Raw genomic sequence first — 12307 nt, 5'->3', positions numbered from 1 at the left:
CGGGTGGAAGGGAGAGGATCTTGAGAGCAGACTGAGTCAGGATTGCTGCTTTCTGATGATGATCTTAAGGAACTGATAGCAAACATAGGAACTTTACCATGGGGGGGGAGACAGGGATTACAATGAAAAAACCTATGAAAATGGTCTAAAAATCATGAGGGGCTCTTTAAAAAAGGGAGGGGGTTTGGGTTTTTACCTTCTAGCTTCAAGCTCTTCTCTGAAACCACAAGACCTACAAACTCTACTGCCTCTCATAGGCAGTTACTGCAGCTTATACTATGGCAGAATATAGCAGTGACACTAGAATCCGGGAAAAAAAATCTGACATCGGCCTGTGTTGATCTCCAGGTGTGTGTGTTTTATCTCTTCCGCTCCTGATTCTTAACAGAGGACTTTGTCCCAGTCGATATGTTTATGGCACTTGCGATATTTAAACAGAACAACGGTCCAGTTCACCATAGATAGCAAGGATCCGTTCCCACAACCGCTGGAATGGTGTTAGCAACACTGTTCCAAGCACAGTTGTGTTTGTGTTACAGCAACATCTACAGGCTCCAACTGAAATCAAGACCCCATTGTCCGAGGTACTGTACATATATACAGTAAGAGCCTGTCCCTGCCACAGGCAGTCTAACTCGACAAGACAAGGAATAATAATCTCTAGATCTGCTATAGTGCTTTTCATCAGTAGGTCTCAAAGTACTTTACAAAGGTCAGAATCATCCATCGTTTTACAGCTGGGGAAACCGAGGCATGGAGAGGTTAAGTGGTTTGACTAAGGTCATCGGGGGAGTCTGCAGCAGAGCAGGAAATCGAAGGCAGGTTTCCAAATCCCAGGTCAGTGCTTAACCCCAAGACCATCCCTCTTATGAGAATGGGGACTGACAAGTGCTCTCCCATGGTTGTTCTGCCATCTCCCTATCCAGTGTGCTCAGGAAGTTATTGTATAACCTACAACCAGTTAGGATCCTGCAATGCTACAGAACATACTGTGTTGGAGGGAGCTGCTAACAACATGGGTGTCCACACCAACATGGTTAGAACAGCTGCTCTTGCAGCGTTAAATAGGGCAGAAGCATGTTTTAGCCACAGACCAGTCCAAGGTCTCAGTGCAGTTTGGAGTGTGATTAACATGTGTTTTGTCCAGTTTAATTCCGCCCGGAGAGGCGCACAGCCCCTCTGCGAGGGCTCCCCAACCCCAACCAGATATTTTCACGGTGCAGCCAGGGTGTGCGTCTGTCCCTGGGTTAATGCTGAGTGCTGTCTGGAGCCTGCTGCAGAGTCGAGAGGGCCTGCGGGGCAACACCACGGGGCCTGATTCTCCGCTGCCCCGCTCTCCTTGTGCTCCCAGCTGCACCAGCGCAACGTGGTACCAGGTGAGAATGGCAACGTTTCAGACCCGCTACGCACTGGTGCAAATGAGCACCCATGTAACGGGGCAGTGGAGAACTGAGCCCTGCTCTCTCATTGTCCTCAGCTCTCCTGATGCCGCGGGGAGCTCAACTGCCAGGCCTTGCTAGAAGACAGGCTGCTGCATTCCACCGCAGCTGTGGATGTGAAACTGACACAGATTGCCTACTTCGTCACTGGATCCTCTTTAACCTCCCCCCCCCGCCACCTCCAGTCCCCTCCACAGCTGTCTGCCTGGCCAGTTGCTTAGCCTCACACTGAGGCTATTGAGCGCCTGCTGGGGAGGCAGAGAACACGAGAACAGGTGGATGATCAGAGACGAGGCCGGGGTCTGATTGACAGGGGCTATGTATAGCGCCGGTTCTCATAAAACGCCTGTCATACCGGCGGCTATCTCAGGGACATGGAGATCCCAGCCATGCAGCCTCATGCAGGAAGATCGAGCGACTGGAGTATGCTCAGCAGAAAGGGACTCCGCAGAGCGAGCCTGGTGCTGGGGAAACAATCTGGCTTCCTCACCCCGTGACCCTGCAGCATTGCTGGACCTGGGAAGAACCCCTTCAAATCAGAGAGGCAGAACAATCCAGTGGATAGAGCCACTAGACTGGGACACTTCGGTTCTAGTCCCAGCTCTGTCCGTGACCTGCTTGGCAACCATGGGCAAATCGCGTCGCTCTGTGCCTCAGTTTCCCCTTTCCAGTCTCGCTGTGAGCGCTTTTGGGACACTCTCTCACCCACAACTAACAAACAGAACAAAATAAGTCCCTGTGCCAAAGAGCTCATGGTCTAAGTACCCTATGTGAAAAAGGATCCTCCCTCCTAACGTAACATCCCTTCTGCCTCTCTGGGGTTGGGTCAGGTTTGTCTGGGATAGGGGAACTGTTGCTCCCGCTAACCTTGAAGCTTCAGGGGAGCAAGCGGGAGTCTTCATTCTGTGTACAGCACGGACGTTGCCAGCTAAACCCTGCCTGGGTCCGAACATTATCATTTGCACTAAGGCCCCTTTACGTTGCCAGAGGAGTTCAAAATGGCTCTAACGGAGAGACGAGTCAGGTCTGTTGACATACAAATGAAAAGCTGGGTTTGGCTTTATACACACAACACGCATGGCAAGTCCCCTGCGAGTTACCCCACCACTGCAGGGATTGTGCCCCTTCCTCCAAAGCAGTAGGCATTGCTGGGCCGGTTAGAGACGGGATTCTGTACTTGACAGACCTCGAGTCTAACCCAGCCTGGCCAATTCCCATTTGCAGGGCCCAGGCTGGAGTGCCAATGACTGAATGTTTGGGGGAAATAATCTGGGGCTTCTAACTGAACACACCGGGCTCGATTCGCATTGACACCCACTCTAAGGCTTCATTATGTTGTGGGGCGGGGGGGAGGGGCCCAAGTGTGAATGAGCATCAGGCCCCGTGGCTATGAAATTAGCAAGGATATTCCCCTGCCCAATGTACCTTTCTTTTAGCGGATCACTCTTGTGATTCCTGTACAGTCCTGTGAAGTCCTGTCTGACCGTACAATCTGCTCTTTGTTCATCCCAGAAGGGCAGATCTCCCCCTAAGTAAAATTTTTTTCCGCTGGAGGCCTTTCACGAAGCGGGTGGTGATGGAGGGAGGAATGTTCCATAAAGATCAAATTTTTCTCCCCACGCACAACGTTCCAGCAAAACCACATCATCATCACTGTGAAGCATTTCAGAGAGGAGTTGGCCCAGCTCCGCGCAAGATGAATGGAAGAGGACAGATCGCTTCCAGCATGGGGAGTTTTAGCAACCATGTGCACTTGTAGATCATTTATACACACAAGGCTCTCAAAGCACTCTGGGGACTTTAAGTCTCATGTCCCCATGTGAGATTTTACCAATGGGGGAAACTGAGGCAGACAGCAGCAAGGTGACTTGCATAAGGTCACATAAAATCAGTAGCAAACTGGGACCAGAACCCAGGAGTCCTGACTCCCAAGTTCCCCTGCTCTGGTCCAGAACTGGGACCAGGACTCATGAGTCCTGACTGTCAGTTCCTTGCTTCACCCCCTGGGTCACACTCCCCCTTCCAGACCTAGGAAGTGAATCCAGGAACAAGGCTCAGATCGGCTGTTTAGACAACGCAAGAGAGCCCTCAGATTAAACAAACACACCAGCCCTGTAATTCTTTTTATACAATGAGACGTGGAAGTTCTACGGGGCTGGCTGGCACAGGGGACCAGCCATGTGCAGCTGAGCCTGGCATCTCCAGCCTGCCTGCTTGAGTCCAGCCGAGTTTAGTAGGGATCAAACACTATTTCTATCTGATGGATGTCTGGAGACCCTCTGTGTGGAATGAGTTTGATGGAGCCTCACTGGAGTTCCCAGCAGGTAGGGCAGGTGTCTCCTGTTAAATCCCAGAGGAGGCAAAGACCCACCCACAACTAACAAAGTGCTGCTGCTCAGGTCTGGTGAGGAAGGGGAAAAAAATCAGTGTTAGATTTAACTAACCATCCACTGCCCACAGCCAGATGCGGCTGTTTGGTCACTCCACGTCCACACAGATTTCTAAGGCCGAGAGACTCTTCTTCTTTAAGAAGCAGGAGAAGAACTGGGCTGGGGAAGGAGCGAAAGTCAATATTGAGCTACCAAGCTACTGGCTTAATCAGGTTAGGGGCTGCAATTCAGGAAGCAATCGCTCAGACAATCTTATAATGAGCAGGGTCTGGTTCCTGTTTCGGAGAAGGAATGGGGGGGGAAAAAAAAACCACTTCTATCTTTCCTCGTCTCCGATCAGGCTCTTACCAAAACTGCCAGCAGAGGCGGGAATGGAACTAGCTAATTATTAGGCCAGACACAAAGCATTGGCTGAGATGAACAGTATACCGTCTGGAGACTTTGGGGAGCCCAAAGCACACTGCACTTCCCCAGGCACTGCAGCAGCAGGGAGGCCCAGGAAACATCCAGTTCCCTTTGCTGTGGGGCAAGGCCCTTGATTTCTCCAGCAGTGAGAGAAGAGTGGGTCAGGTACCCACAAAGGGCTAACTCGCCTGAACAAGAGCGAGGGCATCAACATTACTCTGGCAATGCAGCTCCTCGTTCACCAGAGGAAATAGCCCTGTAGAGCCAGGTGTCCAGATCCATTCCCATGGGGGCCCCAGAGACAGCCAGACCGTCACTGCCTAACACAAAGCAACTAAGGGAGCATGGCACGAGGGACTAGCTCCCCATGGAGGCTCTGGTTCCACCCAGCTGGGATCTGTTGCTGGCAGAACCGTGGTGCTGAAAGGATCAGGCCAAATGTGGTTTTGGACCCAGGAGGGCAGCAGCAGGATCCGATTAAGACAGGAACATAACCACACGTGAAACCAACCACTGAGCTTCCTGCGTGGCTCGGGGGTGGGGGGCAGTGAGAAAGAGAGAGGGAGCAGCAGGAGAGCTGGGGCTGCTTTTACAGCAAAGTAAACCCAAGATAGGGCTCCATCCCAGCCCCTCTCCTGCCTGCAGGTTCCCCCCGGCCCAGAGCAATGGCTTGTGCAGACTTTGGATACCACCGCCTGGAAGATACAATGCGCCTGGGCTGCCCCAAGCTGGGAAAGGGGGCGATGAAGGAGCAGACAGGCTGGGCTGAGCAGTGCTTGTTGAAGACGCCTTCATCCCAAGCAGAGAACCACGGAGAGGAAAGGATAAGCTGCAGCAGCGCTTGACAAACCTATTCTCCCAGTGACCTGTCCCATGGGGCTGTCAATCACCTTCTGGAGGAGGTCAGTTGACTTGCATTTAACGAGTCCCAGTGCTGCTGCCCTTCAGAGCTTTCCAAGGGAAACCCCCAACCTGCCCTCGTCTGGTGACCGCCTGCTCCCAGCCTAGCTCGTGCTGCTCCACTTGGGAGAGCAGCCCACGGTATCGCATGGCATCCGGCAATCCTCTCCTCCAGCAGCTAAGGTAGGCCAGGAGAGCGACCCAGGTTTTCCCAAGATGCACCAGTGCAGACATGGCTGTCCTTCGGAGGCACGGCCGAGCCGACACAGCAGTGCTGGGGAAAATCGCCGCCGTGGGGGCAGGGACCACGGCACAGGAAAACGGCTGTGATGTGGCACAGCGGGTGGCGTGAAGGGGGCCCAGATCTGAGGGGCACTGGGCAGATGCGTGTTTGGGCTGCAATCCCTCCAGCCTGGCTGGGCGTGGTAGGGGAGGCCTGGCTTTCCCCATGAATCCCAGGCCTCTTGAAGCGGGAGGGGAAGGCCGTTGGCTGCCGCCTGCAGATGTGAGTCAGACATGGGCCGCCCCGGCATTGCCACGCCTTCGTGCCGGAGGTGATCTCACCCTTTAAATCCAAAGCCCCCGCAGACTACCAATCCACCGCCCAATCACAGGCTGCCAGGGAATGCCCTGGCGTGTGACTGGCCTGTTGGAAAACCGCTGGCTGCTGGGGGCGGAGGCAGGCAGGCAAGCCTGGCTGTTAGGGACACGTGCGGCTGGCCCCACCCCAGAGCCAGCTCTGCACAGCACAGGAGCAACGGCCCAGCAGCCAGCTGGGAGACCAGCACAGGACAGGGCTCAGGCTGGTGTCCTGTGCCCATCTGCCTTGGGCCGCGCGATAATCTATAGGCTGTTTCTGCAATGCTCTCAATCTCCCTCCATTCTTCCAGCACAGGTGCAGCCCCTGCCACTTGGAGTGCTAGTACCCACTGGGCCCTGGCATCTTCACCATCACGCCACCCAGCCCTGCTCAGAGCCAAGCGAAGGAGGAACCAGACGCCCCTGCCCCGTCTGGACGAGGGCACTGCCGGGAGAGTGAGAAGAGCTAGGCAACAGCAAAGCTGCCCAGGGATGCATGACTGCTGTGCCTCCACTGCCGAGCTCGGAGCCCGGACCAGGCTAGTTAATCATAACCCAGCCCTTGCTGCACTGTGGTCTATTGCTTCGTCACCTTTCACCTCCACGCACCGGCCCAGTCCTGCTCGTTAAAGCAGGCACACAATAGGCGCCTTCTTACACAAGGGCAGCGTTAGGAGCTCCAGCGCGCCAGCTGCTGCCTGAGACCGGGGATCAGCTCTCACAGCCGGCCCTACACGGAAGGAGCCACGTGCCCATCTCCCACCACCAGTCACGCTGGGAGAGCCCGACCCTGGCACATGCCACTAGGGTGACCAGACAGCAAGTGTGAAAAATCGGGACGGGGGGTGGGGTTAATAGGAGCCTATATAAGAAAAAGACCCAAAAATCGCGACTGTCCCTATAAAGTCCAGACATCTGGTCACCCGACGTGCCACCCCGTGCCCAGGGGTGGGTGTGAACTCGGGGCCGGATGTTGCTGGAAGCCCAGCGATAAGCCACACCCTCTATGGCAGGGCGCAGGGACTGGACCACGGAAACTGGCAACACTAGAGCGAGTGCCCCAGGCCAATGAGGACAGGGAGACCCCACTCCCTCGGCCTTGTACATGCAGGGCTGTGGCAGGGGCTCCAGGAAGGGGGCTCGGTCTCAAATCCAAGGAGTGGAGGGTTCTTTTGTCACTGTAGTTCATTCAGCTTCCCGAGACGTGGTAGCTAGAAGTTCTTCCCTGGACCTAGTACTGTCCACACTGGGAGTAACGTCGGAGCAACTTTGTTGATGGGGGGGGTGGCTTTGTCATACCCCTTATTGATGTAGCTGGGGCGACTTAACTTTTTAGGGTAGACCTGGTGTTACACTCTCACTGCCTGCACCAGGCGGATTCAGCTGATAAGGGACTGGAATGCCTTCAGGAGAGCGTGTGGCCTACCGGTTAGAGCAGAGGACTTTGATCAGACTCCTGGGTCAAGTCCCCCACCTCTGGGAGGGGAGTGTGATCTAATGATCCGAGCAAGGGGCTGGGGGACGAATGGGGGAGTCAAAACTTATGGGTCCCTTTCCAGACAGAATCTGAGCACTTCGGCAAGTCACTGAGCCTTATTCTACCTCAGTTTCCCCATTGCTAAAATGGGTTCAATAATGTACCTCCTACTTCACAAAGCTGTCGGGAGGCTTGGTGAACAGTTGCCAAGCCACCACCCAATACTTTTGCGGAAAGGAGTTAGAAAGCGGCACTAATTTAGCACTCAGCCCCTGGCCTGAGCCAACGCGGCACCTTTCTCCGGCGTTCATTTCACCAGCAAGAACTAGAGACTCCAGCCCTGGAAGGAAGCAGGATCTGCACCTACAGCAAGGGGAGGGCATCTCCGCTGAGCGAGTCAACGTCCCCAACACCAGATCATCACCATGCCTGCGTTTACTGACACAGAGCCAAGTGCTATGAGTAGCACCACAGCTTCCCTTCTCCTGACACACCCTGTCGGGTGGATCCAGCCACACCAATGGCTCAGCTCGCCTGGGGAACGAGACACTCAATGCAGAGCTCATGAGCGAGAGACGCTGGCTGCTGACACCCACCAGCCTTTAGACACTTGGTTCGCTCTCATCATCTCTCTCGTGCTGTAGATGCTATCACACCAGCCCTTCGAATGGAACAGTGGCTGCTCGCCCCAGATAATGCTCATGCTGGAGGTCGGGGAGCCTGGTGGGGGAAGATACCAAGGAAACATTTCCGCCTCGGCGCTAGATGCAAGACTGAGTGCGCGCGTGGACTGGGTTAGTCGAGCTCCTAGAGCATCTTCCCCCAGGGCCGCTTGGAGTATTTCAGACAATGGGCCCCGTCCTTCGTCCCCTTGTGTAGCCATTTACCCCAGCTCAAAGCAAGCTCAGAACCTGTTCCCAGCTGGTAACGTGTTGCACCCCTTTAGCAATGGGATAAGTGACTGCAGGAGGGGCCTGATTCCATTGTCCTGCCCCATGAGTCCAGCCTCACAGCCCTCTCTGGGACCTGGGTGAGCGTTATTGTCCCTGCCCCCTTTTACAAAGGGGAAAACTGAGTAACAGAGAGGGGACAGGATGTGCTCCATAGGTCGCAGTGCCCCAGCTGCAACCAGGAGCCCTGACTGCCCAATCTGGAGCTTCCGCCCCAAAAGATTATCCTTTGGAATTCCCTGTCTGTGGTTAGAGCCGGGTGATGAAAGCCAGGGCCCCGGGACTCCATTCGCAACTCAGTGAAGGACCTCGAACCAGTCACTTCAGCTCCATGCCTCCGTTACCCTCCATGTGTAAAGTGAGTCAAGTAACTACCTCTCTTGCAGGCAGTGTATTAAAGTGGTTTGAGAATCTCGGAGGAGTCACGCTACAGAGGCACGAAACACTGTTTCTACTGGAACGCCTCCCCAAAGCGGAGTTGTTTTGATTAATTTATCTTGCGCCTCACTCTGAATAACTTCACAGCCCGGAGGAAGCAATCAGAGCAGAATGCAATGAACTCTGCTCATTACAAGGGGGAAAGTCCCTTAGAAGGATTTTTCAGATCAGAAAACTTTCTGAAACCCAACACAACTCCTCCACACTCACCCACCCCAGCATTCACTGTCAAGCTCTTCCCAGAAGTCGTGCTCACAGTAACCGGTACAGTAACCCCAAGTAGTAAATGAATAATGCAATATTGACAGCCGGGGAAATAAACCCTGTTCTTCACTCTCACTGCTGATTCACGGGTCTCTATTTGAGATATCACAACACTTTGGTCTCTCTTGGTAACGACCGTCACTGCCTGTTCTCCAAGCACAGAGCAAGGTAGGAGCGGAGCTTTCAAGATAAATGCCCTGAGTCACCAACTGTCGCTTTTAATAATTAGGCTCAGAACAGGAGAGTGGTCATTTGGGAATCCTCTTGGGGAAGGGACTTTTTTCCCCAAGGGGTCTGTTGTGTCAGAGAAAGGTAGCAGCAACATCCAGTTTTCGAGAATGCACATTCCATTCCAGTAAGCAACAGATCGTACAGATTATATACAGGGATCTCTGCACTGCAGCCACCTCTGGAGTGGAGCAGGCCAGCTGTATAACAGCCAAACAACAGCAGGAGCCGGCTGCAGGCTGGGCGTTATTGTAATGGATGGCTTAAGAAAAAGATAGAGGAGATTGTTTTAAAGTTTAAGGCTGCAAAATCTTTAGAAAACACAGCTCCTGTTGTAGTAGCAAAATCTCTTTCTCCCCATCCCTCCAAAATCCTCCCTGATTTCTGGCATGCCCATGGCCAGGGGAGAACAGACACAGACATTCAGCACACGGAAACCTGCATTCAAAATCCATCTCCAAATAGTAACAAGACTCTCTGATCTAAATGCAGAACTAGCTACAGTTCTACGCAGAGATGACCATGGAGTTATCTAGAGACAGATCCGTGGTTGGGGGGAGAGACAGGAAGCTAAATATAAAATCCTGGGCAGCTTTTAAAGAAGTCTGTAAAATGTTCCTCCTGCTTTCTACATGAACTGATTATTCATGGCGGAATGTCCCTTTTGAGGGCCTTTTAGAAAACAAACTCCTTTATAGCAAAGCCAGGGAGGTAAGACGCTGAGGATCTAATGCAGGAATGGGAGACGCGCTCTGTTTGCCATCACGCAAACCTGGGTTCAAATCCCGCTCACACTCCCTGGAACTGACTGTGGGGGGGAGCTTGATGGAGGCAGCAGATTTCGCCTTACGGGAGTGTCCCCTGCTGCTCAGCAAGGATCGAGTCTCAGCAGAGACCAGAATACGCCAGAGCTGTGGACCCTAAAGGGTCATGTTCTGATCTGAAGTCCATGGGAGTCCAGGACTTTTGAAGCAGGACCACTGGGTGAAGCTGCAGGGCTCTGAAGCTTTCTGGATACAGGCGCCACTCCCAACCTCCTTTGGATCCCTCTGACCTTCACCACTGCCCGCTGGAGACAAGTGCCTCTGCCATGTGGCCAAGGAGACACAGAACAGGAAACCCAAGTCTCCAGGGAACCCTTGCTGGTTGGGGGCCAAGGTCCAAAGCATGGGAGGGAACCAGCTCGTCAGAATGGGCAGAATGCCACCATGTGCTACTGAGCTCCCTGGTGCCAACTCTAGCATAGCAGGGAGGCGCTTGCGTGGGGAAAGGGGAGTTTAGGCAAATTTGGCAGCAGCAGGGGAAAGGAAAATACCATACAGGGAGGGGAGGGGCAGAATTTGAAGCTACTGGACAGACAGAACCAGGGAGACCCCAGCACACCCCAGAGCGCCGCAATGAGAAGGTGAGTTTGACGCACCGCCAAGCCCTTGAATCCACTGGCTGAGCAGGCTCAGGCTAGTTTCGAAAGAGATGCAGCAGAATCGAAAGAGGCTCAGCAAAGCCATGGATCTGCACTCCAGCCCATTCCCAAAGACCCTCCCGCCTGGTGTCTCGCACCATAAACACAGAAAACCCTCTGGCCACCGGCAACAGGGATATCTCAGCTCCCATAACACAGGTTTTTAAAATGACTGGCAAAGGTGGAGTGGGTGAATATGCCAGGGAAGAAAGATCTGCAGGCAGGAGAGCCAGGGCCAGCTAGACCAATTACCACAGGGCTTATTCAGCAGCCTCAGAGAGAGAATCGAAGATAGAGACAGGTCCTGAGATGCAAATTCAGAGGCATCTGGACACAGGGCACTGGGTCCAGCCTATCAGAGAAATGGAGGCCAGACACAGAATTTAGATTCAGATTCGGATACCGACCCCACTCCACTCCCTCCAAAGCAAGGGATCTGAGCTGAACTCCCAGGCTAATTCTACGTCACATTATTAAAGGCACTTTCACCAGGATCTCGCCGCACCAGCTGACAGCTGCCGAGACAATCCCGCTCCAAGGACGGCGCCAGCTCCTGAACACCCAGTGCTGAATTTACACACAGACCATGTAGCAATTTATTGAGAGGTGGTGGGGGAAGGCAAGAATCATCCCACCCCACCACGACACACCAGCTTCCTCAGTAACGTTCCAGCCAGGGTAGAGATTTTTCCCATCCTCCTACTCTGGATTGTTTTTTTCCCCTACACGTCCCTCACTGTTTGCCAAACACATTACAACAGGCTATTCGCTTGGCCTGCGGCCTCGGGATATTTGTGGCTTCTTTCCCAAGGCTGCCAGCCCTGGTTGCTCCCACTCAGGCTTTTAGGGACTGCTCCATTCTTGGAAAAAGAGGGAAATGGGAAATTCATCCACTACCAGCTGCCCCACTGCCTAGCATGGGCACTACCCTGGTGCTTACCGTGCCTTCAGCTCCTTGAACTCCTCCCGCACTTTGCTCAGCTCCAGCTGCAGTCGTGCCCTCTCCTTGGCCACAGAATCCAAGGTCTTGCGGGCATCCGCCAGCTCCGATTCGTAGGCCGACTTGATGCCCGACACCTCGCGGCTCACCACCTCCTCGGACTCGGTGATGCGCAGCCGGAGACCTGCATTTTCCGACTCCAGCGAGCGCACCCGGTCAATGTAGACGGCCAGCCGGTCGTTGAGCTCCTGCAGGTCCTCCTTCTCCTGCAGGCGGGTGATGCGGGTGGGAGAGAGCGGGGTGCCACCTGCCCCACTCCGTGTGGCCCTCTTCTGAGATGGGGTGTCCATCGCGGTTCACAGCCTGGCAGAGAGACAGGAGCACGGGTCAGTGACTCAGATCTCTGGAGCTGCCTTCCCCACGCCTGTGTCTGCCTCGCTGCTACTGACAGTCTGAGTCACTCGCACGGATCTCGGCTCAAATATCCTTGGGAAGTAGGAGATGGGGGAGTGGGAGCGGCTATGCAAAGTAGGGCCAGCCCCCTGCTTTGATTAAAGAAGCAGAGGCTCCTAGAAAAACAGGCTATGTTTAAAATAAGGGCTTCTCCACAAGGGAAAGTTATAGCAAGACATGCTCGGATGTGAATTTAAATAGCTATAATGAGAGTGGTATAATCCCCGGATGAGTATTCTGGAATCCGAGCACCTTTTGCAGTTTAGTTTATGCTGCTTTAGGCGGAGTTTAATCTGAACTGCGAAGTGCCACTCTTGTTCCAGAATAAAAATAATAAATAGCAATCCCTAGCTCTTCTGGGGCATGCTTCATCAGTAGATCT

At 53.7% G+C, this 12307-nt stretch overlaps 1 protein-coding gene and 1 long non-coding RNA gene across 2 annotated transcripts in view; one reads left to right on the top strand and one right to left on the bottom strand.

The window, feature by feature from the left end:
• LMNA (lamin A/C) overlaps window positions 1-11949 on the bottom strand; it is a 51981-nt gene extending 40032 nt beyond the window's left edge. Inside the window, exon 1 of the mRNA XM_032792134.2 lies at window positions 11473-11949. Coding sequence (XP_032648025.1) covers window positions 11473-11822 — 350 coding nt within the window. The 5' untranslated portion in view covers window positions 11823-11949. The remainder of the gene's footprint in view (window positions 1-11472) is intronic.
• On the top strand, window positions 7896-11465 carry LOC116831827 (uncharacterized). The gene is made up of 3 exons (XR_004375295.2): window positions 7896-7984; window positions 8527-10475; window positions 11012-11465. It is a non-coding gene; the product is annotated as an uncharacterized LOC116831827 (long non-coding RNA).
• Window positions 11950-12307: the final 358 nt, after the last annotated feature.

The sequence above is a fragment of the Chelonoidis abingdonii genome, chromosome 11, assembly GCF_003597395.2.
Source record: "Chelonoidis abingdonii isolate Lonesome George chromosome 11, CheloAbing_2.0, whole genome shotgun sequence".
Classification (NCBI taxonomy): Eukaryota; Metazoa; Chordata; order Testudines; family Testudinidae; genus Chelonoidis; species Chelonoidis abingdonii.
Note: the sequence above shows the minus strand (reverse complement) of the source record. Positions and strands in the feature narration are given on the sequence as shown.